Consider the following 27,004-nt stretch of genomic DNA (forward strand, 5'->3'; position numbering starts at 1 on the left):
CTCTTGCTAAGCTATTCAATTGGCATACAGTTCTAGTATAGCTAGATAATTCTAAGAATACTTACTACAGAATTACCTTCTCCTCAGGTGAGTATTCAGTAATTGAACTAAAGCTGTCCCACCTATGTAGAGCCTGCACTGAAGCATTATTTTTATAACCATTGCTTAGGGTTCCCACCCCTTTAACTCAAGGTGCCTTTTCAGCTATAGGACTGGCAGCCATTTAAATCCAGCCTGGAGGCAAGTTTCACTGGCAGTTTGTTTCTCCTGCCCATTTTCTCTCTTATTTTAGTTTACTTCTTCTGGCTTTTCCCCTCTCAAATTATTAAATGTAAATGCTCAGAGTTCTTCAGGTCTGACTTGATTTCTTTTAAACTTGTCTTCGCTGTGAAAGAAAGAGACAACAACTCCACAACAGAGAAGAAAGAGAGTCATGAAAGTTAAAAATCAGCAATTTGCAGTACCAATAACAGACCCTGCCCCTTCTTGTTTTATCATGTGCTTGTCCAACTCAGTCATTCCTGCTATCACTTATGAAGTCCAGAAATCAAATCACAGCAACTGCTAGCTGACTCTGCCCAGCATGCCATTTTGGTCAAATGTGGCATAGGTTACCACTACTGAATTATGTGCAAACTCAAATCTGTAAGTCAGTTCAAACGTCATCTTGCAAGAGAAACAGAAATGTATTAGTGAGATACAAGAAAGAAAAAGGTTACCTACCCACTTCACTATAGTAGTTGTAAGCTGTAAAAAGGAAATCAATCCATCCTGTTCTTTCTGGGTGATTCCTCGGAGAGGGAGGGGACGGTATTGGACACTATCTGCACTTGGCAAGTCCTTCCTTAAGTGCTCGTGATATAGCATCAAGGAGCGGAAGAAATGCTCCCAGGAGACAGGGCTGCCACTGGTTCCTTGAATGTTTTCAGCTAGGAAAGAAAAATGTTTAAACTCATTACAAAGTAATTTTGCTCTTTTACAGGGTGGCAAAGGGGATACCAAACTTTAAAAAAACAGCCCTTACTTGTACTCAGCAAAGTATTCTGGAAGCTGAAGTAGTAAGAAATTCTTCTATGTATGAGAAGTTGTGTGCTTTTATTATTTAAGTTAATGCCCGCAACATGCGAGATGCTTTCCAAACATTCTCAATGAGAGTTGAGGGGAAAAAAGTGCCTATTGGCATTTGTAAAACAAACACACACATACCCTTCTCCATAACCGTCAGTACCCTGCAATAGCACACCAGAACTGAAGAGATAATCAGTGATCTCAACTTTCAGTTCATATTCAAAGTGGGACAGAGAGGAAAATAAAGTTTATGATAAAAACCTGGTGTTGGTGACCTTTGTGCTCTTATGGTCTTTTTGAAGAGCTATGATATTACGAATATGATAATCAGGTGCAAAATAGGTTTACTGTTTTAATCATGCTATCATATGGGTTTATGAATCAGAACCTTTGTAATGCTGAATGTGTAAAGAAGTTAGTCTAGTAATTTTTTTCCCCTGACAAGTTAGTATGAAAATAAGACAGAAACTAGTCTCTTACATTAACTGTGTTACAAATGATGGCACTTTCTCAGGACACCTCTAAACGCAAGCTCAGAAATGCCAGCCATCATTTAAAAATGTATTTGCAAATACACAGCCTGGCTATTTTATGCTAAGAAGTGACTCTTCAACTTGCTGTACTGAGCTAAACGTGATATATTGAAGCTCTCATTGATTTTAAAATATTTTATAGCTTTCTGTTAAACATATTAGGAATTCAGCCACTCCCATAATCAGGACACTCAAATATTTAATCAACATATATAAACCAGTATCTTTATGCAGTTGAAAGTGAAAATGAGTTTTACCTCCATACTAAAAGTGTAAGACTAATAGTAGCTAACTAAGTAATAAACTACAATTAATCTCATCTAGGTCTAAATTCTTGTCCACCTTGTCTAGGAGAAGATTGGGAGGTGAGCCTACTGTCAAACACCTTTCTTACCATGACTGCTGCCATTGACCTTCAGCAAACTGAAGCAATAATGAGCACACTGGGGCCCACTGGCCAATCCCTGAAGCATTTTCAAATATGGGATGTAAATTGTGGAGGGGAGTAGGTCTCCCATCTGTCTAACGAACTTGGACAAGACGACCTGCAACAAAAAAAGGTAAATGTTTAAAAAGAAATCTAATCTTATTTTGGGGTGACAAGAGACACCAAAATGATAAAGTATATTCTGGTTTGGACTTAAAAAACACAAAACCCGCACCATAACTCCAAAATAAATATATTTGTGAACTGCTTGTTCTGTTTCATTGAATAGAAAATATCCACATTTTGAAGAAAAAAAAGGATGCAAAAAATATTCAGAATATTGCAAAGGAAGACATTAATCAATAAGGGTGCAATAATCTTTCATAACATTAGCTGCAGTGATGCCAAAAGGGGAAAACTATGACAAAAATCTAATATATGCCTTTAAAAATAAATCTAATCTGAAACCAAAAATGCTGAATTTGGTAATTACATGTTCCTACAGGGCACAGCTAAGGTTGTTTGGATGCCTTAATTGTGCATTTCGTACCTTAACATATTTGGATTGTTTTTAATCCTAATCTTATATCCTTGGGTTTTAGATAATTACAACATCCTCGTAATGTTTTCTACCCTTAAGAGACTAACTGCACCTTAACAGAGTTTTTCTTCTGGGAATATCAACAAAACACTTCGATATAATCAGAGAGAAGGTACAACATAAGTGCAAAGCATTATTATTAATAATGTTCACTGAGAAAATGTAGCTGCTTGTGTAGAAGTCTTCGATTAGGTAGCTCAAGCATAAACAAAAGCTTTGAAAGAGGTTAGATTCTTTCCTATTAATACCCGCCGATACCCCAGAGAACAATCTACAGCCAATGACAACTGGGAAAAGTTCCCTTTATAGCATGCCAATGGTGCCCATATAACACTGGGTGGGAGCACTGCACTAATATCTTGGCAATGGATAACAGGTTCTTAAGACCATATGAGAGTGGCTCTACCAGTTCCTCAAAAAACATCTTTACTCCTCTTGATTCCAGGAGCTACTGCTGCTCCAGCCTCCAGCTTTTAATACCATGACACTAAAGTAAATGACAAGTTAAAAAAAAAAATTCCACTGCAAACAATGGAGGAAAAATGTTGAATTTATCTAACCTGGCGTTGAGGAGGTCTCTGATGGGCTACTCCAAGATAAGATCCCATAATGGTGGAGCTTTGGAGAGGTTCTGAAGGACACCAATACTCAAGAGCAAGTTCCAGATTAAAGGGATCCTTCCTGTACAACTCCGCAATCTGTAGGGGGACAGAAAATAAGTTTCTAGAGCGAAAAAATGTCAACACAAATAAAAAGGCCAAGTAACAATGAACACTACTTCAGCACAACCTGGAAATACAGGAAGAAAAATAATCTCATTGTTAATACACAATTTTTTAAATATTCCCTTCCTGAAAATGGCAGCTTCTATGCAGTAATGTGACAACAATCCATAGCTAAGAAACCCTGAAATTTCCAGATTTTTTAAATTATTTTTATTTGTAAATTTCAATGGTATTCTCCCTCTGTTGCCTATAAAACCCTGGACATCAACACACTCGTATTTCCTTTAAATGAGAATTTGGGTATTTGTGTTGCAGTTAGTTTAAAATCAATGAACCAATGTTGGGATGAAAAGCTTTTAACTGTTCTTTGACTGCTCAAATTTCCTTCAGAATTATTTCTGCTTCAAGTTCTTCATTTTATAGGTGTGTTATAGCTTTGTACAAGAGCCATAACAAGTTCTGGTTAAGAAGGCTTTTTTATTCTAAGCCACTTTTTTAGTGGTTTATAAAATTGTCTAATTGTTTTTGTGGATAAAAATATTTTTAATGTGTCTCTAGCTTTAAAATGGCTAGACTTTAAAATTTCAAAACTTGCCTTGTGCACTGTATTTAAGGATGAATTTTGTATACTTCACCAAATTCTTTTTATTATAACATTTATTTCTTAATGATGGAAAAAATGTACACTACCCACATACAGTATTTGAATATGTTATCTAACTTTAACAATCACAAACTGAAATAAACACACAAGACCAACTTTATTTCTTTCAAACAAAGAAATAGAATGGAAAAAGACCCTTCTACAGAGGCAACATTATGGCTGAAGTTTTATGCTAATGAAACACAGGAAATTTAGTTATAATTCCCACATCAGCTGTAACTTGGTCTTTTTGCATTTAATATCTCAACACTATGTATAAAGCAACCTTGAAAAATTGTCATGAAAAATTACAAGATCAGATGCAAAAATCTACACCCACACCTTTTACCATAATGACTAACGATCATGTAAAAATTAATGATATTTTATTCACCCAAGGTGAGTAGATAGAATTTTGATAGGATGATGCAGAAACACAAAACACTACATAAGCACAAAGTGGCTGAAATATTGTTAGATGGGAACCATAGTTCTGAGATTTGTAAACTTGGAATTTCAATTTTAAAGTTGTGTTAAATGAGGGGAGGGGGGTACATTTAAAATACTGCAAAATGTATGTACAGTCATATGTCAAGATACTCAGGTATTTAAACTGTTGCACCACAGTACTTTAATTGCAACAAATGGTGCAATATTTATATGTTGAACAAAATAAACTGAGGCCTGGTCTACACTAGTCTGTTATTTTTGAATTAGCGGAGTTAATTAAAAAAAAAAATTCCATCCACAAGACCAAACTGTTTTTTTTAATTTAAAGGGCTCTTTAATCCCAATTTCTGTACTCCAACTCGGCAAGTGGAATAGCGCTTAAATCAAGATCGCAATCCCGGGTTAAATGTATTGTGGACACAATTTGATGTTATTGGCCTCCGGGAGCTATCCCAGAATACTCCCATGTAACCACTCTGGACAACACTCTCAACTCTGATGCACTAGCCAGACGGGCAGGAAAAGCCCCAGGAACTTTTGAATTTCATTTCCTGTTTTGTTACCATCAGCACAGGTGACCATCAGAACAGTCCACCATCATAGGAGATCACGCAGTCCTGGATTCGCAGACGAGCTCCAGCATGGTCTGAACAGGAGGTACTGGATCTCAACGCATGTTGGGGAGATGAGTCTGTTATGGCAGAACTACGTTCCAAAAAAAGGAACACAAATATATAGGAAAGCCATGACGGAAAGAGGCTACTCCAGGGACACAGAGCAGTGTCGTACAAAAATCAAGGAGCTCAGGCAAGTGTACCAAAAAGCCAGGGAAGCGAATGGGCGCTCTGGGTCACAGCCCCATACATTCTGCTTCTACTGTGAGCTGCATGCAATTATGGGGGGTGACACCACCACTACCCCATCACTGTCTGTGGACACCTGCAAGGAGGGAGTTGCACGGAGCAAGGAGGAAGAGTCACTGGAGGAGGAGGACAGTGCAGAGGCGGCAAGTGTGGAATCCGTTTCCCCCCGTAGCCAGGAATTATTCTTAACGCTGGAGCCAATAGCCTCTCCCCACTCCCAAGGCAGGCTCCCTGACCATGACCCTGGAAAAGTTACTTCTGGTGAGTGAGAGCCTGATCAGAGCGACAGGTGGGAGGCAGGGGGAAAACCTAGCCGCACTGGGCTGGTTGGGTTTAGTTTGAAAGGCTCATCCCTGATCAGAGCCTCATCGGAGCCACGCGATGGGGTGGGCGGGGGAAGTGTTGTGTGAACTGATCATCCCAGAAAGCCCACAGGCCCTCTTTTTATATGGCAAAGTTATCAGAAGTTTTCAATAGGAAAACCTCTAAACAATCCCTTTTTACAAACATAATTAAAAGCAGGGCTTACTAAAAGCATAAGATGTTCCAGATCCCGCCGAAGGGAAATAGGTGGCTCATTACCCATCTGCATACTCATGTGGATCATACGAGCGTCTTCATCTGCACGGTTTCTCAGCTGTTTCACCTACACAATTTATGCAGTAGAGAAAAATGTCTATTTTTAGCCAACAAAAAAAATTATCTTAAAGATTACAAAGAGCAACCTAGTCTTATCTATTTTTATAAAACAGATTTTAACATTCCTTAGCATGTCCTTAACAAACAAAAATGCTATTGTAATAGATTGAAATTCATCATCAAATTGCAGGGTTTTATTTTAATTTTTTGTTTAAATTGTTACCATATCATCCAATAGTGGGAAGAAATTCTCAGTGGTTCAAGATATAAATCAAATGACTGATAACCAATAATATGATAACATCGTGATTATGTCCACATGGATCCCTTCTTCCCTGCTACTATGGAGTCTTTCTCCTCTAGGACAGTGGTTCTCAACCAGGGGTACGCAGAGGCCTTCCAGGGGATATATCAACTCATCTAAATATTTGCCTAGTTTTACAACCGGCTACATAAAAGCAAGAGCAAAGTCAGTACAAACTAAAATTTCATATTATGACTTGTTTATACTACTCTATATACTATACACTGAAATATACCACTACCCCGAAATAACGCAACCCGATATAACATGGGTTAACATACAAGGCGGTAAAGCTCTGACACGCTGCTCTGAGCAGCGTGTTAAAGGTGCCAGGCCAGGCCGGGGCCGAGGGGTTCGATAAGAGGCAGAGGGTCTCGGGGGTGGTCAGGGCCCTCCCCGGGTCTGGGTGACAGGAGCTGTGGGAGGGCACTTTTGGGGGCCCCGCAGTCCCAGAGTGGCCCAGGGGATTAGCATGGGGCCGGGAGCAGCCCGCTCCGCTTCCCTCACCCCGGCCCCAGCCGTGTTGCTCGGAGGAGAGGGCTTGGGGGAAGGGATCCCCCCAACATTCACCAGCAGCAGCAGAAGTGGAGCAGCCCAGCCCCAGCCCGTTCCACTCTGCCAGCTCCCAGCAGCAGCACTCTGCTTCCCGCTGCAGGTGAGTACGGGGGGGGGGGGGGGGGGGGGAGCGTCCTTTTCCCAACCTCCCCGCACTCATCTGCGGTGGGAAGCAGAGCACCGCAGCTGGGAGGTGGCAGAGGAGAGAGGGCTGGGCCACAGGTGAGTACGGGGGCGTCCTTTCCCCAACCTCCCAGCACTCACTGGCGGCAGGAAGCGGAGCAGCCCAGCCCCTGCCAGCTCCACTCCGCCAGTTCCCAGCCGTGGCACTCCAGTTCCCGCCGCAGGTGAGTGCAGGACCTTTCCCCAGCTGCCCTGCAGTGACACAGGTGGGGCTGGGACTGGGGCAAGGAAAATGGAGCAGGCTGGGGTCGCGTCACTCTGCTTCCCACTGCAGGTGAGTGCAAGGGGGACATCCTTTCCCCAACCTCCCCGCACTCACCGTGGGCAGGAAGCAGAGCACCGCGGCTGGGAGGTGGCAGAGTGGAATGGGCTGGAGCTGGGCTGCTCCGCTTCCTGCCTCTGCCAGTGAGTGCCTGTCAAGGGGGGAGGGGGAATAGGGGTTGGAGAAGTCAGGGGACAGGGAACAGGGGGGCTGGGTGGGGTCCTGGGGGTGATTAGGGATGGGGATCTCTGCAGGGGGCAGTCAGGGAACAAGGATCGAGGGAGAGCAAGTTTGATATAATATGGTCTTACCTACAACACGGTGAGATTTTTTGTCTCCCGAGGACCGCGTTATTTCAGGGTAGAGGTGTATTTATATTCCAGTTGATTTATTTTAAGATTATATGGTAAAAAAGAGACAGTAAGCAATTTCTCAGTAACAGTGCGCTGTGATACTTTTTTATTTTTATGTCTGATTTTGCAAGGAAGTAGTTTAAGTGAGGTGAAACTTGGGGGTACATAAGACAAATAAGACTTCTGAAAGGGGTACAGTAGTCTGCAAAGATTGAAAGCCACTGCTCCAGGATTCTGTATTGGTGAAGGAACTGAGGGATGCTTTGACCTGCCCAGCCCATTATGCCCTCCGGTGAAGGGGCACAAGGTTCAGGCGCGATTCCAACAGACACTGCCGGGAAAAAGAATTCCATCATGTGTGCATGGAGAGCATGTACTCCAAGAGCAGGATCCATGTGGACAAATACTTGAAGAACCACCAATAATTTGTGGAGCCAATAATCAAGAAAGAAATATTTAACCACTTCCTTTCTCTCAAGGCTCTTTGCATCTGCAGTGAGAGCCTGATCCAAGTCAATGGAAGTATTTCCATTTACTTCAGTGTGATTTGGATTGGGCCCCAAAACTACATTCTCTAATATTTTCAATTTGGAAAACTAGACAGATTAAATGAACTTCTGTACCAAAATCAAAAATTTAAGTTAATTATACTAATAAGTTTGTGTATGTGGAGAGAGAAAACAGAGGTAGCATTCTAGGATAGTGCCTTGTATGAACAGAATTCAGAAGAAAAATTCCTCAAGGAATCAGCTACTATACTGAATGGTAGCAAATGTCTTCTTTATCTTTTTGAAGAGTTCTGGGGTGACCTAGAGAATTACATGCCAGTTAGCATTGCTTCAATAGCAAGAAAATTGTTTGCTATAATTAAAGTGTTAAAATGGCTAGATGAATGCAATATGATGGGGGAAAGAAAAAAGAAAATTGTGCCTCTCTAATCTACTAGAATTCTCTGAATGTGTCAACAAATCATTGGATAAAAGAAACAGATGACATAATTTTTTTGAATTACAAAAAGCCTTTGACAAAATACCACACAAGTGACAACCACAGTTATCAGTGCACTGGCCCAAAACACAATTAACCTGCAGAACTCTCTACCAAAATGTATCATCGAGGAAAAAAGAGTTTAGTAGGATTAAAAAATAAGATGAAGCATTTATGTGGATAATAAGAACATTCAAAGTTCTATAATGTAATAAGGATATAAATTCCACAATCTGACCATTAACTAACAGGGATTGGAAAGGATTCTTTTATAAGCAGGAACTCTCTCACTGTCTGCTACAAGGATTTTACCTCTGAAGCAACTATTACTGGCCACCGACAGAAACAGGATACCAGAAAAGATGGACAGACCACTGTTCTGATTCTATATGGCAATACTCTGTTTCTAAATAGAATCCCTTCATACCTCTAGGTCATCACTTTAATCCAATCCAGGGCTGTAGCTAATGGAAAGACATCACCATACTGTGACTAGTCAATGGATTACATGAAATGAGCCTATTTCCTAAGGGATACGTCTGTATCTCAGCCTTAGCAGAAAGGCCAAAGCCTGTTACAGCATGTTACTCCCCTCTAAGTGTTTGTATGTGGTCCCTACAGAAGTGGATTGAGGCACACTGGTGAGGCTGTGTACACAGGATACTTGTATTGACATTGTCAGTGTTGTACTTGCTATGAAGTCAGAAAAGCTTTTAAATCAGTTCAGCAATTAACATAATAAACAAAAGAGAATTTAAATTAAACCGTTTACAATATGTTTATATGTGCACTCAAAAAGATTCTTAAAGCGGAAGGAATTATTTTTTTCCCCAGACGTTCTCATGCCAGCCTAAAATGAACAAAGAGATACCCATAAAAAAAGAATTAAAATTATGACTGCTCAGTCATTATTTGGCAACTCAAATGCACACACAACTGCTCGACGCAAAAGACACAAAATAAAGCTTTCACCAATTATTAAAAAAAGTCACTACACTGTCTCAGAGCTCTTGCTTTCAATGCATGGATACAAGTTCTTGCACAAATGAAATCGCTCACACTGCTAAAAACACATCCTTTTCATTTTTGCAGCACAAAAGTTTGAATTCCTGGTAAATTAAATTGTTATTTCCATAGGAACAGTATTCTGCTGCAAGGAAGGATAGCACCCCTCTCAGACACGTACGCAAAAGTCTATTCCTGGCAAAAAATTAAAAAACACTGACACAGTATGGTGGGATTACTGATCTTTTCCCATTCACAAATTACTTCAGCTTGTGGTACTACGTCTATAGAAAAAACTGGCATTTACTAAAAATTGTAAGTACTACCACATGAACAGTTTGCTTTTAAAATTTCACTATACTTATGTAAACTTTGATTTTTAGAGCATCGTTATTTGGAAACTAAACAGAAAACTGTATTAATTCCATTAATCAAATACATAACTAATTGGCAGTTTTCTGAATCCTAGCACTTCAAGACCATGATGATAGATGCCTTATCTAGTCCTGTACATTAAATATGGATTATACATCCAAAATGCTCACGAACCGCCAGTCCACATGCATAACAACTTACTTTCATTGGCATGAGTGCAAGAAAGTCTGTGACAAGGTTATGAATTTTGCGGATGTAAAATTCTTCCTGGTAGAAGTTTTCAGACCCCACCACAGATTCAGTAAGGAACAGGAAAACATCATCAGCAATTGCTAGTTCTGCCATTGCCTCATCTGCTTCAGTGAATTCTGCAAGAGCTAGAAAGAATGAAGAAAGGGGAAAGGAAGAAAGAATGCAATTATCTCACTTACCAAAGTACGCATGTTTCAAAGTTCCTGGCTTACTTGCAAATCAACATAAATGTATATCACCTGTATCTTTTGGATGTTCAAAAGAACAGTGGACTGTAAAGGTTATGCCAATACAGTGGGACATCCAGTACTTGAACTCTGACCGAAGAGGAAAGAAGTGCATAATCCACTTAGTTCTCTGAATAAATGTGACCAAGTCCAGTTATGCAGGGCTGTAAGCCCCTATTATTTATAACAATCAAAAACTATCCTTTAAAGACCGTTAGTACTGTGAAGTTTAATTATCATTTAACTTCACAGAAAGGATATTCTGAAACTGATCTGAGGGCTTGGCTATACTTGCGAGTTAGAGCACATTAAAGCAGCCGCAGGCGCCCTAGCTCATTACCCGTCCACACTGGCAAGGCACATAGAGCACGCTGACTCCACGGCTAGAGCACTCGTGGTACTCCACCTCAGTGAGAAGATTAACGCTTGGTGCGCGTTGGCTGAAACACCCACGCATCAGTGTGAGCATTATGTGCTCTGATCCACCTCCAGAAACGTCCCATAATCCCCTTAAGTCAAGTGGCCACTCTTGTCATTGTTTTTGAATCACTACAGGAATGCGGATATGCCCTTTGAAAGCTCCATTTCTGACAGCTGGCATGCTTATCTGCTCCGAGACAAAACAACCATTAGTGCGGAATGCTGTGTGGGAGAGAGGGGTGGGGGAGGAGGGGGGTCTGCTGCGGTCTGAACTTACAAGACAGCATGCTGACATGCTCTTAGTCCCCCAAAAACTCACTCTCTTCCCCCCCCACACATACACACAACACACTCCGTCACATTCCACCCCACTCCACCCCACCCCCATTTGAGAAGCATGTTGCAGTCACTTGCATGCTGGGATAGCTGCCCATAATGCACCGCTCCCAATGACACTGCAAGTGCCCAAATGTGGCCACACCAGTGCGCCTGAAGCTGTCAGTGTGAATAGACTGCAGCACTTTCCCTACTGCGCTCTCCAAAGGCTGTTTTAACTCAAAGCGCTCTACATCTGCAAGTGTAGCCATGCCCTGATTCTGATCCACTACAGCACTTCAGAAGTCCACATCTTTTGGAAGAAAACTATCCATGGTCCTCAAATATCCTTTCAGCAGACAATGTGTGTTACAATATCCAGCTACAATGGAGCTGCCTTTAAATCAAAGGCTTTTACACAAATTGGAATCTATTTTTGTTTTTTTATTGGTGGAGTTACCAGCATAGGGCACCAACTGGTATTAAATGAAATGTTATACATTTTTTCAGCACAATATTAATTTGTTATTGAAATGAAGGGATATTATGGAGTTTATATCATGAAACAGTAAGTATTTCTAAACCTGTGTACTTTTCAGACTAATATAATTCTCAAACTCTCAAATACAAGTTATCAGTGGCACAGTTCTGTGAGAGGGCAGCTACTGTTCCCCTAAAAAGTAGCAGCTGCTCTGATTTGTAGTATTAAGGGGCCCTGAAGACTTAGTTACAGCAGTTCCATTTTGGATTCATTTACCTGTCACATCAGACAGTTGGGATATTCCTCGCAATGCTAGTGCCCATGCTAATCTAACAGTAGCTTGCAGCCCCGGTAGTTTCCATGGTTGAGAATCCTGAAGGCGAGTGTGGATTGTTGCTATGTACTGTCTCTCTGTTAACAGAGGCAACTGGTGCATCAAATCTGGAAAAACAAAATGACTCATCATTATATAAAAAAGTTTCCATTAAAACAAATATGAACGATTCCTGAAACGTTTACCCTTGGAGAACAAATGTAGCTTCCTTCTCCAATTAGCTATTACAATAATTGTCACTTTTCGTATCTCTTTAAACTGATCAGTTGATTCTTTCAAATAGTCTGAAGCCCAAACAGTATACAGTAACTCCTCATTTAAGATTGTAGTCATGTCCTGAAAAATGCTACTTTAAGCAAAACGATGTTAAGCGAATCCAATTTCCCCATAAGAATTAATGTAAATGGAGGGGTAGGGAGGAGGTTTAGGTTCCAGGGAAATTTTTTTCATCAGACAAAAGACTATATCTTATATATACAGATATACATAAACACATATGTACACACACACAGAGTATAAGTTTTAAACAATTTAATACTATTCACAGCAATGATGATTGTGAAGCTTGGTTGAGATGGTGAAGTCAGAGGGTGGAAGAGGGTGGGATACTTCCCAGGGAATGCCTTACTGCTAAATGATGAACTAGCACTCGGATGAGTCCTCAAGGGATAACACATTGTTGTTAACGTAGTCTCACACTCTACAAGGCAGCATGAATGGAGGGAAAGGGGACAGCATGGCAGAGAGAGACAGACAGACATACACACCGTGTGTGAGAGAGAGAAAGAGAGAGACACACATTGCCCCTTTAAGTACGCTGACCCCACTCTAAGTACACTGCCCTTTTAAGTAGTCAGCAAGTTGAGACAGCAGCTGCTGCCAGCAAGCTCCCTCTGTCCTGAGCCCTGTCATGTCCTCCTCTGCTCTGCTGAGATGGTGTAAAGGAGATGGGGACGAAGGAATGGGGACTCCCTGACATTAGCACCCCTCTCCTTCTCCCCTCCCCACCCCCCCCACCACCCACACAGCAAGCAGGAGGCTCCCAGGGGCAGCTCCAAAGCAGAGGGAAGGAGCAGCACACGGCAGCAGGGGGAGGCACAACTGAACTGCCCAGCAATTGATAGCCTGCTGGGCAGCTGCTGCACAGGGAACTTAGGGGAGCAGGGGGCTGATAGGGGGGCTGTCTGTCCACGCTGATTACAAGCCCTCACCAGCTAAGCTGCAACGGGCTGCTCTTCTTGCAAGCATTGGACAAAGCGGGCAGCTGCCAAACAATGTTATAAGGGAGCATTGCACAACTTTAAACGAGCGTGTTCTCTAATTGATCAGCAATGTAACAACGAAACAATGTTAACCAGGACGACATTAAGTGAGGAGTTACTATACAATATGCATTAATTTAAAAGTTTTATGACTCAACATACATTTTATACTATTTCTTTCTCTATGTAATAAAAAAAGCAGCCATAATTCTCAGGATGCACGTACAAAGCTATGAAAAAGACCACTACTACCACCAAAGTCAACCTAAATGACTCCCTTCCAAAAAACAAAATTTGACTCTGTCAATCTGCTTCCTCAAACAGAAGCCCACATAAATCAATAGGCCTTGCAACAAACTCTTAAAGTTATAAATGTCAGACTCCATCAATATAAAAGGGAAACAGAATCTCGCACCTTCCCTAGCTTAAAAAAAAAGACTGCCCCATTGTACATTGAAATAAATACACTAATGTGCAATTACTTACTCACATGCTCCTCCCTTATTTAAAAAAGGAGAGAAATTCCATGAAGTTACTTTACTGCACTCTTAGAGGTGAGAGTTTACATGAACAAGTCAGAAAAGTTGAGTCAGTTTTAACTGCGTGTGTGTGTGTGTAAACAGCTTAATGAATCGTAGAACAGTATAGTTGTTCATCTTCAAAACTCTTTCAACATGAATGAATTAAAAATCCACATCCCCGTCAGGGTATTCTCAGCCCCATTTTACATGAGGAAATTGAGCCATAAATAACTTAATTCATTTACCCAAAGCCACAAAGGAAATCAGTAAAATTCAGGATTACAACTCAAGAATATCCAGGATTAAAACTCCAGCCCCATACTCAGACCAGGCCCTTCCTCTATTACCTACATAACTGAACCGAGTTTTTTTCCATCTAGTATCAAGTACAGCACTATAAGTAGGTTTCAAGTCAATCTTTACTCCACTGCAGTATTTTCACTGTATCAGAATTTTTCTACTTAAAATGTATACCCCACTCAAGTATGATGCCTTACTGTAGTAAATAATTATTAAAATGTTAGTGATAGTAACAATTAAAGCTAATACATTTTGTGGAATAATAAAATACCTATCTCCACAACTTAAGAAAACTCTCCCAATTACCTTCCCGATCCTCTGTGCTCTGTTCTAGAAAGCTGACATCAAAGCAGTAAAGTACAGCCATGAGGAGGGCCAAGTTCACAGAGTCCAATAAGCCATCAGCTTCAACTGTCACTTTCTCCAGATAACTAATAAGGATTAAAGTATCATCCTTGCTCAGTGGAGACTGGCAGGTCCAGACGAACAGGCTCTCAGCCAATGACTGTCGGCATTCTTTGATAAGATCAGAAACCTAGTTTAAAAAAAAATCAATCAAATTTACAGTTATTTTCATACAATTATCTTCAAATTGTTCAAGCTTGTCTTGCTCAGTCAGTCAATATGACCAGGACCAATTATACAAGCTTATTGGAATCCCAAATGAACTTGTGAAACTGCTGTTCTTTAAAACATGATTGAATCAATTCAGATTTATTCTTGGCTTGCTATATATATATATGCCATCGCCATTAACATGAATAGGATTTACACATGCGTATAGATAGGGCCTTAACAAATTCATGGTTCATTTTGGTCAATTTCATGGCCAGGAGGATTTAATATTAGTTAAATTCATGTTTTCAGATCTTTACATCTGAAACTGCAGTGTTGTAACCATAGGGGTCCTGACTCAAAAGGCAGACAGGTTGGGAGAGTCGCAAGACTATTGTAGGGGGGGTCATGGGATTACCACCCTTACTTCTGCCCTGCTACTGGCAGAGGCACTGTCTTCAGAGCTGGGAGGCCAGAGAGGAAGGTTGCTGGCCAGGCACCCAGCTCTAAAGCTATCACCACCCAGCAGCAGCTGTGCAAACGTGAGAGTCGTAGGGTATGGGGCTGAGAGGGGGCTTTGCCGTATGTCCGGTTTTCCCAGCAGTCTCCCACCTATGTAGGGAGTTAACAGCTGGCACCACCCCCACCCCGCGCAAGGTGGTGACAGCTGGCACCGAGGAGCTTCCTTCAGCTGGGGTTGATCCCTGAGATGGGTCTGACTCACCCAGAAGCAGCCCTTGCAGAGGAACAGGAAGTGTGGTCCGTTCAAATCCCTGGCCTGGACTAGCAGCTAGAACCCTGTAGAGGGTAGGAGCCCCTGGCTGGGCACCAGATTTCACAGGGAAGATCAGATTCCACGTCCATTACACATTTTTCACAACCAAGAATTGGCCCATGAATAGGGCCCTAGATATAGACAACCCTGAGAGTCTGAATCTGTGTACTTTTTCAGTCTCCATTAATGTATGGAATAAAGTGTGTAAACTCATTTTTTCTTTCTAATGCATACAGCATTTTCTAAGCATGTTCTAAATCTATATTAGTATTCAAAGCCTTGGTAAAATCTCAAACTAAAAAGACCCCTCTCACAAAGCCAATACTTTAATTTATCCTAACGCTAAACTCATAAATAAGATTTTATCTGTTAATAGATTCTCTTCCTTTCCCCTTCTCCACTCCCCCAAAGACCTGTATTTGAACAGCTTTTGTATATCAGCTAAAGGGGAAAGAGTTTTCAAACTTGGAATATTCCCCCTACATCACTGATTTGGTGCCTTTGGGTGACTCAGTAAAAATCAGATGTCATTTGGCTGTATTTTATGAGTTTCTAAACTGCATTTGACAAATGCTCACCATTTCTGATAAAATATAAAAACTAACCATCTGCCAACATCCCATTTTATTGTGCATTTTTTATTAATAGAGTGAAAAACTGATTAGATAATCTTTTAATATTCCAATGGATTTGTGCGTGTATGCATATTATACTTGAGTACAGTATCAGTTTTAATTAATATGCAGAATATTCTGGAGTACCATCTGTAAAATTGCATATGGAAGGAAACAAAGGTCTGAAATAAATTTCCTAATCACTTTAATGTTGGTTTAACATTCATACACAAAAATGTAATGTAAACATCATTGTTCTTTACATGATTCCTGGAGTAACATCAATGTAGTTGAGAGACTAGCTCCTTGCTTTAGGCCCCCAAACTGCCAAGACCATATATTATTATACTTTTCAGAAGGACTGTCACTATGAGCTGTAAGCACAGAAAAAAAAAAACTTGTAATGTTAAAGTTTGGGTCTGATCTACTTCCTATTGCAGACAGTGGCTACAAGCACAATCACTTTAAAGGGTGCAGAAATTAGCACTCTATTTTCAAGTACTTTTTGGTATTTACTATTTAACAGAGGTATGTGTTGCCATATTAAATTTAACACAGCTGGATATACAAAATATGCTTAAGTGACTGGACCCTATTTTGTCCTGTTTACTTTTGAATTTTAGTTCTCCATTTTTAATCCCCCTCCTTTTTTTTTTTATTTGTAGTGCTTAAAGTAAAATCAAAATTACTTTGTGTTTTAGATTTTACGCGATATCTTTATATTTAAATTTTCTCTTCTGTTGTCCTTGCTTCTACTTCTTTGCTGAAGGCAGAGAGGGGCTGCTCTGGTAAAGAGTTGGGGAATTCAAGCAGAACAAGCATGCAGAAACTCACCCCCTGAACTGCGGAAGAGAAGTTAATAATAATATTTCATCCAGTGACAAAGGATGCAGAAGTAGAGAAGAGGAAAATAAAAATAATCTCATAGGTAATTTTGGAGACGGAGGGAAAGATGCCACTACAACTCACCAGCAGATCTGAAGGAAGGAGGGAAGTCAGAATCACAAGCAAGGGAAGGAGATGACAAGAGTATCAATAGCAGATCAGCAGGCTGAGAGAGAGCTTTTCATTTACCTGAGCAGTCCCTGTCTGAAACTACTATCAAAAACCAGAATTTTATTTTTTACTCCTGAAAGCTGCAGCATACAGCCTCCATTGGGTCTTTCCTCACCACCCAAACACAACTATGGGCACAAGTTCTTGCTTCCTCAAACTGAATCCTCTCTTTTATTTGATGTAGTGTCCCACCCTAAAAACTGGAACCGTCTGGTTGATCCATTTCTGTTCACTGTCTGATCTACAGAATGTCCTGGACCCTGCCCTCAATCAGTTAGTGGAAGAAGTAGCAGATGAGGAGAAAGTGACCTAAAACCGAGTATCACTTAAAAAGAAATAAACGGCCAATGAGATTTTATTAAAGAGAAGACGCACAAATTTAAAACAAAATATTCTCCAGGGGATTATAACCACATTTTAATCTTTGCAGTAATTTGGCAAAGTGATTCTCTTACCTCTTTGCGATGTTTCTCACTGCCTAGACCTCGCTCCCTCTGTAGTTTCTCAAACTCATTGTTCACATCTATATGAGATACCAGAGTTAGGATCTTCTGAGTCAAACCCTGCTCCATCAGCTCATCTGTAAAGCGCGTTGTCATGGACACCAACTCTGTGCTATAATGAAGAGATAACATATTAACAACTGAAACAACAAATAATGCTATTCCTGATCACAGTAGAAGAAATGTGATGAATAAGGCTACGATTTAGTCAACAGAGGTCACAGCAGTCATGGATTCCGTGACTTCTACGCTTCAGGAGGCAGAGGCGAGACTGTGCGCCCCTGTCCTGCAACTGGGGCTGGCAGGAACCAGGACCCTGCAGCCCCAGCCCTGGGGCTTCCGCTGGGGACATGCGCCCTTGCCCCACTTCATCCTGGGCTTGGTGGGGGCTGCAACCGCAGACATGTGCCTCAGCCCCCCAGCTTCCGCCAGGGGCTGCAACCGGGGCCGTGAGCCATAGCCTCCCAGTATACCAGGCTTGGTGGGGGCTGCAGCCAGGGCTGTGCGCCCCACTTGCAGCTTCCCAGGGCCGTGCACCTTTCTAATTCCTCCATTACCTTCACTGTAAGTAACAATGCCCACAGTCACATTCTACAGACTTCTCTTCCTCAACAATCCTTGCAACTGGGCAAATTTCCATAACCCCACCACTTCGGTGAGAGATCCATAAATTGGTCATCCCTATTACACTAGGGTATGTGTGATTACACTATATTCCAACTGAATACAAACTGTATTAGTATAATCTATTTACATGGAGTCAACCAGCCATGGTATGTGTCTACTGTATACTGTGTTTGTTTTGTATTTCACCAAGAGCACCTCACATGCATATAAATTTCTACAGTAAAATTTGCATTTAAATAAAAATAAGTTAAAACTTCTCAGCTTCCCAGATTGTAAGAGCTACGAGTCTTGCAAAGGCCGAGAACTCAGTCTCTGTAGTGGACACAAGCACTTCACATCATGCTTGAGTCACTATCACTTGTCAGTGCTTGGAGCAGCATTAACTGGCTCTACAAGGAGCAGCACCTGCCACAACACAGAGCCAGAAGGTGAAGGGATATGCAGGAGCAGAAGAAAAGGGGACTCTGAGGTAACCAATAAAATGTATTTACAATATGGAAGAATACTTGCTGAAAAGAAGAGAAAGCAACACCATCAAGTTATAGTGAATGAATCGGAAAATTCTTACATCCCCAAAAGCTAACCCGCCTAGAATCCATCAGTGGCCAACACAGAGAGCTCTTTAGCATGCCTCATATCCAAATCCCAGATATAACTAAAAGACAGACCTGAGTTCCAATGTCCATGTCTTGCCCCGCCGTGACTGGATGAGGGCTCGCAGTGAATTGGCAATGCATCTTTTTCCATCCCAATATAAAAGAACTGCCACTAAGCCCCTTGTAAGTCCAGGAAAATGAGGTTGCTGGTGCTCCCCTACAGAATGAAAAATACAGAACCACCAAAATAAACGCCTCAACATACATAATCAAATCACATCTTAGTATTTGATCATCTTATTTTTTAAAAAAGAGAAGTACAACAAGCCTATAACAAAGCTCTGAGTCCAAATTATATTTACAAACAAATGTTTATCTTAGCCTCATACACTGCATAAGCAAAGGCCAATAATTTAATTGTACTTAAAAGTCAGTATTTCAGGGCTCATTCAGACAGAAAATCTTAATTTCCAATTTTGTTTAACTTGCTTCAGGACTTCATAGTGACCTTTCACAGGTGACCAACACGGTCATACCCACATTTAATAAAAATATTCCAAAACTTGGTATAAGATGTGACAAAGTAGCTAATAATGATTCCTAATTGAATATCTTTCTTAAAAGATAGACTTTAAAGTCAGAAGGGACTATCATGATCATCTAGTCTGCCTTCCTGCACATTGCAGGCCACAGAACCTCACCTACGCTCTCATGTAATAGACCCATAACCTCTGGCTGAATTAGTGACATCCTCAAATCATGATTTTAAGACTTCAAGTTACAGACAATTCAAAAACATCACCACTTTTCTGCCTGCCAGATAATGTGGATTACTTGCAATCATATTATTCATATCCTGAGCATCAGTTTCTGTGTCATGGCACATAGTACAATTAATACACACTTCACAAAATGAATCACTACTACATTGTTTTATCGAGAAATTAATAAATCAGTTATAAAAAAAAAATCAATTTCTTGAATCCAGAGATAAATTACTTGTTCAAAGTAACTAACAATATTGATTGTTAGCTCCCTACAGATTATTCCCCCTTTTACAATGACTGACTAAAATAATTTAATGGAATCAAAATAATATTTTTCTACTGCATTACAGCGCCAGGAATAATTTTAGATCTTTATGAACAATTTATAGAGTTGAATACTAAAGCCCTAATCCAACAGAGCATTTAAACATGTGCTTAGCTCTAAGTAAACGAGTAGGTCCAATAAGAAGCCTATAAGAACTGAATTTCCCCAAACTCTCAGGACACATTTAGTGTTCAATTAAACTATTGTCCCCGCAGTTCAGTGCCTCCTTACCAGCTAGAAGGAGCTCAACAGCTGCCAGCTCTCCAATATCAAAGAGGTCACTCAGGATAAACGCTTCTTTGATGAGCTGTTCTGGCAAAAGTCTGGTACCCTGCTGACCCTGGATGGCAACCCCTTCAGTACTTGCCTTCTGAATCTTCTCGTGCTGTTGCACATTCTTTGGCTATAAAAGAAATAAGTAACAGAAGTTCCCAAAATGGCAAGATGCTGAACAATTATTCATTTCTGTCAAAGCTGATCAGAGAGCAAGCAAAGCTTGTCACATTAATTCTTATTTACAACTACCACTCTGACATGTAGGCAATGCTTGTGATGAAAGCCTAACATTTTTTACATGTAGATAGTAAAGTTGTCCTCAAAGTTATTTCATATTGTAATGAAGAACAGGGCCTCTTGTGAGGCTATACCAAAAATGACCTTATATCATCAGTGCTGGAGCTTACTTTACTTAGAAGAATTTAAGGTCTCAAAATAGCTTTTGATATATTCCCAACAGGAATTTTCCCATCAGAAACTGATCTAACCTTGATGAAAGTCATGTTGATGAGAAACTGTTAAAGAATAAACTGTTTTACAAATAAGACATTATTCCTTTTTTGGATGTCGATCACCTGCTAAAATGTAAAAGCAGCAAAGAGTCCTGCGGCACCTTATAGACTAATGTCTGTTAGTCTATAAGGTGCCGCAGGACTCTTTGCTGCTTTTACAGATCCAGACTAACACGGCTACCCCTCTGATGCTAAAATGTAGAGAAACGAGATCCTATATGTGCCTGAAGTCTTCAACCTATCAACTTTACAAATAAAAATGAAAACTTCTACTATAAATGTTGCAGGAAAGGTATTTTTTCCTTACTGTAATGTTATTTCTAAACAGATATCTACTCCTCCATCAGTAAAGTGCTAAATGGGTTTTTCCACCACATCCCACAATCTTCAGAAAGAGCATCCTGTATGCTTTTTATTTTCAGATGCTTACCTGCTTTGCCTGCTGGCATGCTTCAATAACTGCATCATAAGCATGGAAAAAACACAAGCAGAAATAATTATGTGCTTCATCTCAGAAGCCTGGATCAAGTAGAAAAACCCATCAGCACTTGATTGACTGAGCAGAAGGTATCATGATGGATAAATAAATTATTCCTCTCCATACAGTCTGTTTGAAAACCGATGAAGCAAAATTATGATCAACATCAAATTATTTAAGTGTTCACTTGCAAAAGAAGCCAGATAAATAATACTCTTTCAAGTAATTTTTATTCTTATAGCACCTAAGGGTTCCAACCAGAATTGCGACCTCATTTTGCGAGGCATTTGATAAACATAAAACACAAGATTATAACTCTATAAGGTAGGGGTTAATTTTAAAAAAGAAAAAAAAAAGTCAAGACAAACAAAGCACACTGGTCTCTCCCCAAACCATTACAAAAGAGAAGAAGTTAGTTAATTACCGGATTTCTGTACAGTGAGATAAAGTCAGGCTTGTGTTTCTTTAAAACCTGGTCCAGGAGATGGATGGCTTCAGGTTGCCTTTTCCAGATAGCATTTACCACTGTTTGCCAGATGTCCTTGTATGGACCCCACAAACTGGCAGCTAAAAAGAAAAATTTGAAAAAAAAAACAAATCATATAGAAAGTGCGAAGAGTAGAGGAAAGATAATTTCTCCACACAGTACATTCTAGAAACAGACTTATTTACATTTACTGCATAGTCTCAACGTGAAAACACAGGAAGTTATGCATACAAATCTTTTACATCCAAAATGAGAATATGCCACTGAATAAAGACAATGCTTTTCTTATTTTGGGAGGTGGAAATCTCCTTGGATTGGGTAGGGAGGGGGCAGGGAGTGGAGAAGAGATAAAGGTGACAGCTGATAAATTCTGGAACCATATTTTCTTTACACAGACATATTTGTTACAAATATAGGCCTCATCCTGCATCCTATCAACTTCAGTAGGACTACTGGGATAAGTAAGGGTTGAAGAGTGTACCAGAATCAGAGGCAAGGCAAGCTTCCTGATTTCAGCTGTTGATACAACAGATCAAAATGGAACAAAATCAATAATATCAGAAACCATACTTGAACAACAATGCTCTGTCATACTTGATTTATCATTACATCTGTCTATGTAAAACATTTTGTTAAGCTACTAAGTTTATATATATATATATATATATATATATATATATATATAAACAAACACCTTTAAAATGTAATCATCCTTTTCTGTTTTTAACAGAAGTACAGTTTAAAAGATGATTTTTATTTACCAGATCGTACTATATTAATAAGTTTTTTTCCCCGACGTTTGTTGCTGCCATACCACATAATGACAGGACAGTGAGAAATATAGTAAACAAAAACAAAGAATACTAAATAAAGCATTGCATTGATAAACATCTTACCGAAGTGTAAATTCTGGCTATTAATATTTTATACTAGATTCTTAGGACTAGATAATACATGTTCGTCCTCTACAACAATAAAAAAGTCAGTTATAGAAGTATGAATTTGTTTTACAATACAAAAAGATTAATGAACCAGCATTAAATTAGTACACTGAGATGCTTTTCACAAGGGTTACTTTTGGAAGCTACCCAGCATCACCAATTGTTATTTAGGCCAAGTCTCAGACCCTACTCTATAATCCAACTCTCCTCCTTCACTTGTCGCCACTGGCACAAGTTTTGCTTGGAAATGCTATATGTGAATTTAGCTCTGAGGATGAGCAATCTCTCCACATTAGAAAGGATATCATTCTGGATTAAAGTTTCTTTGCACAGGGAGGAATTTAGGAAGCTTACACTAAAAGTTTACTTACTTTCTTTCATCAGCACATACACAAAAACAGCATCCTACATTATCTATCAACAACCACCTTAATATTCAAACACTGATACCATGCAGAATCAATCTTCAATCTAGATAGTAAAACTGGCAACAGTATGAAGGCATGATATTTGGTAAATAATTCCTGCCTACAGAGTATAATCTAGTATTCTGATTGTTTACAAAAAACCTCTCCAAATAACCAGCCACCAATCTAACGTAGAAATTCCAAAGTTTTGTTTGCTGGATATATCTGATATTACTTAAACAACTTTCATATTCTTCTCAAACCAAATCACCACCAAGAGTACTGTATTATTATTTGTATCGCAGTATGCCTAGAGGCCACCAAATCAAGGATCAAGGTCCCACTATGCTAGGTACTGCACAACACATATAACATAAAGATAGTCTCTGCCCCAAAAAGCTTTCAGTCTAAGGCCTTGTCTACACACACAACTTGAAATACTTAAACTAAAACTGGGTTAGGCTTTGTTTTCACTGCAAAAAAGTGCAACATCTCAGGGGTAAACTCATAGTGGAGACAAGGCACTGATAGTTTTTAAACTCAGTGTTACTTGTAGAGGTCAACTTTATATTGGCAACCTGGGGGTTACCTTGACTGACTACTCAAGGAATGAACTACCCTTGCCTTTTCTCCACCATGAGTTTACACTAAGATAGTCATACTTCTTTGCAGTGAAGACATAGCTTTAGTTAAACCAATGCAACCTCTATATACATGTACATAAGTCAGTTTACACAAGGCTTATATCAATTTAGTTTAAGTCCAACTAGCAATTCCCCCTAGCCAACCAGTGAAAATAGTAGCAGAGCGAAACTGACAATTCTGATCTGTTTCATTGTTTCTTAACAGCCTTGGAAACAGCAGCAAATGGAGCAGCAATCATGTCTATTTCGCTCAGTGACAGCCAGAGGAAGACACCAAAATTTGTGAAACTGGGGAAGACAAAAAAGGGGAAGGGAACAAAAAAACTTTGGAGAGTGAAGTGCTTTCCACTCTATAGCATCTAGAAGATGAAAGAGACTGGAGACACATTTCCACCATTTATTAGCTAAACCTGGATTCTCTGAGCAGGGTCCAACAATAGTACCCTTGTGGGAATTACAGCATGTCCTCCCACTAAGCTGGATAATGTATGTGCATGTTCATGTGCATGCAGCACTCAATTACTAAAAGTTCATTTGGCCCCAGCTGCAGCCCCATCACTCTCTCTCATAATCTCATAGGAGTTTTATTAGTTTATTTCAAGCCACAGCAAAGATTCTCTCTCATGAAGAATAAGCCACATGCTATGGCCTCAATCCTTAACACACGTACATGCTTCATTTTAAGCAGGGGAGTATTGCCATTGGCTTCAAGTGTTCATAGGATGGGGCTAAATCTGGTTCCACTATTTCCAATTTATGAGTAGGGCTGTTTATAAAAGGTTAGGGTCTAGATGTTGGAAATCTAAGGGCTGAAGGGAAACGCCTTGCACCCATTAGGCAGCCATAAACACACCAAATGGCACCACAGAGCAGGGAGTTCTGCCTCCCAAAGCCTTATCTTCCTCATGTTACCTAGGCTGCCAACTCTCACAATTTCATTATTTATATTGCTGTAGTGGCTATGAGCCCTAGTCTTGGACCAGAACCCAACTGCACCAGTCACTGCGCAAAAGAACAAAGAGTCCCTGCACAGAACAATTTACAGGCCGAGAGTGAGACAAGAAATGAGAGATGGAGTCAGCAGACGGGGGACTACAAGGAAATGAGACAGCATTGGTCAGCACCATAATCTGTGGGCTCAGCTCACCAGCAGCCTAACTGTTGTCATGGGATTTGCTGACTAGGGGCACATTTTGTTTTTCTTAAAGCTCCAGCTCCTGGACTCCTGTCACTGAGACTCAAAGTTTTCATTTCCATGCTGGGGATGCGTTTCTAGCCTTGGCGGCTGCTGAGAACCACGGGGGAGGGGGGCAAGAGCCCCTACGGGCTCAGAAACCAGAAGGCAAAGAACAAGCCCCATTTATTCCTTTGACTTCCCCGGGGGGCCGCTGGCGCACGCGCTTTACCAGCTAGGAACACGGCACCCGGCAGCCACCGCCGGACCCAGACTCCGAGAAACGGAGGCCCCGACTCTTCCTGCCCCGCCCAATACGCCCGTCGAGCCCAGGACGCGGGCACAGGGGCCGGAGACGGCGCCTCCTCAACTGCTGGCCCCGCGCGCTGGGACAGGGGCCGACGGGGCGCCCTCGCCTGCCGACAGAGGCATGGGGAGCACGAGCTGCTGCTGCTGCTGCCGCGCCGCCCTCGATAGCGGCCTCGCCCTCATTCTCATTTTACCTGAATTTACCGCCAACAGCGCCGCCATCTTGGAAATCAACGGACAGGCAGGCGCCGCTGCCGCAGAGAGGCCCAGAAAGAGCTGGGGGCGCCGGAGGTGCTGCCTGCCTAGAAATATCACTCTCCTCCCCGGCTACAGATTTCGCTGCTCCCCATAAAACCCCAGTGGGAAGGTCCCTAATATGTTTGTAAACTATACGGCCCACCCCATGTAGTGAATCGCTTTGAAACAGGCAGGGCTGCCTTTGGAAAGCCGGGGGTCTTCATGGGCAGAGCGCGATGCATGCTGGGAATTGTAGTTCATTTCTGGATCGTATGAAGTTATGCAAGCGACTGAACTAAAATTCCCACGTAGCCCATCTGCCCCACACTCTTTACCCAGGGTGAAACAGGATGGATGGATGTGTTCAGGACTTTTATTCTGCTCAATACAAAACCACATTATTAGCTTACTATCATGCGTGCAAAAAAATTCATATGCACAAGAACCACACTAGAGATAAACTCTACTCACCCACCCTTGAATGAGGAAAAAGTGTTATCTTACTGTCCTGTTTAATAAATAAATAAACTGTTTGCTTAAAAAAAAAACTAGAATTTCCAGAGCTTATATTAATAATTTATTTTAGTCACAATGATCAACCTTTCCTCCTCTATTGGACCCTTTATAGTTGTCTCAGAAAAGTTTTTTTTTACTAGAATGTATATTAATAAGCTGAATTGCAATGTTACATACTAGATCAAGGGCTGAAAAGGAAACAGACCTCATGTCCCTCGACTCCTGATTTTGCTACTAGAAGCCAGTGGAGGTACATTTACAAAAATGACACAACTGTAATAAAAACAAGTATCAACAGTGTGCAACTTAGTTTATATTATGGTCTGTGAAGTGAGTTCAACAGCAGTTATAGTATTAATAGGAGAAGTTATTTGGAAGTGTTAGGGTGACCAGATGTCCCGATTTTATAGAGACAGTCCCGATCTGTGGGTCTTTTTCTTACATAGGCTCCTATTACTCCCCACCTATGTCCTGATTTTTCACACTTGCTATCTGGTCACCCTAGCCTTAGTGTGCTTGTTTCCTTATTAATTATATATTTCATATTAATGGTTTCTTTGTATTAATGTGTTTTCTACTTTTATTAAAACATTTTCAGTGGGACTACTCACAGTAATAAAAGGAGGCATATGTATAAGTGTTCACAGTATCAGGGCCACTGCTGGAACCTTATGAGCCAATCAGACTCTATGCATACAGTGTTGTTGTAGTCGTGTCAGTCCCAGGATATTAGGGATACAAGGTGGATGAGGTAATCTCTATTTTTGGACCAACTTCGGTTGGTGAGAGAGACAAGCTTTCAAGCCTACATAAGGCTCTTCTCCAGGTCTGAAGTTGGTCCAGAAAAAGATATTACCTCACCCACCTTGTCTCTCTAATCAGATACTATGTTTCATAACACCCATCTTACATAATGAAAATAACATATATAAGTTTTATCCCTCTCAATTTTTTCCTCCCTTCCTTTTTCAGGTCCTGATGAAGAAAGTGCCTTCCATTAGGTGTCTCTCCTTAGAGCCATCACTGTGGGAAAATATGCCTGAAGTGGGTGCCCTAAGCAAAGTATATGATTACATTCATTTCTATAGACAAAAAATTTCCCCATTTTTCAACTAAAAGC

At 40.6% G+C, this 27,004-nt stretch overlaps 1 protein-coding gene across 1 annotated transcript in view; it reads right to left on the minus strand.

The window, feature by feature from the left end:
* The window catches only part of NUP205 (nucleoporin 205), a 77,994-nt gene extending 52,328 nt beyond the window's left edge, over nt 1-25,666 (minus strand). Inside the window, exons 1-12 of the mRNA XM_050933881.1 lie at nt 25,326-25,666; nt 21,594-21,736; nt 20,135-20,306; nt 18,884-19,028; nt 17,541-17,700; nt 14,392-14,620; nt 11,945-12,109; nt 10,175-10,350; nt 5,840-5,956; nt 3,190-3,327; nt 1,996-2,146; nt 724-929 (exon numbers count right to left, since the gene is read on the minus strand). Of these exons, the coding sequence (XP_050789838.1) occupies nt 724-929; nt 1,996-2,146; nt 3,190-3,327; nt 5,840-5,956; nt 10,175-10,350; nt 11,945-12,109; nt 14,392-14,620; nt 17,541-17,700; nt 18,884-19,028; nt 20,135-20,306; nt 21,594-21,736; nt 25,326-25,353 (1,830 nt within the window). The 5' untranslated portion in view covers nt 25,354-25,666. The remainder of the gene's footprint in view (nt 1-723; nt 930-1,995; nt 2,147-3,189; nt 3,328-5,839; nt 5,957-10,174; nt 10,351-11,944; nt 12,110-14,391; nt 14,621-17,540; nt 17,701-18,883; nt 19,029-20,134; nt 20,307-21,593; nt 21,737-25,325) is intronic.
* Between the last annotated feature and the right edge of the window lie 1,338 nt (nt 25,667-27,004).

This window comes from Gopherus flavomarginatus, chromosome 1, assembly GCF_025201925.1.
Source record: "Gopherus flavomarginatus isolate rGopFla2 chromosome 1, rGopFla2.mat.asm, whole genome shotgun sequence".
NCBI classification, from domain to species: domain Eukaryota; kingdom Metazoa; phylum Chordata; order Testudines; family Testudinidae; genus Gopherus; species Gopherus flavomarginatus.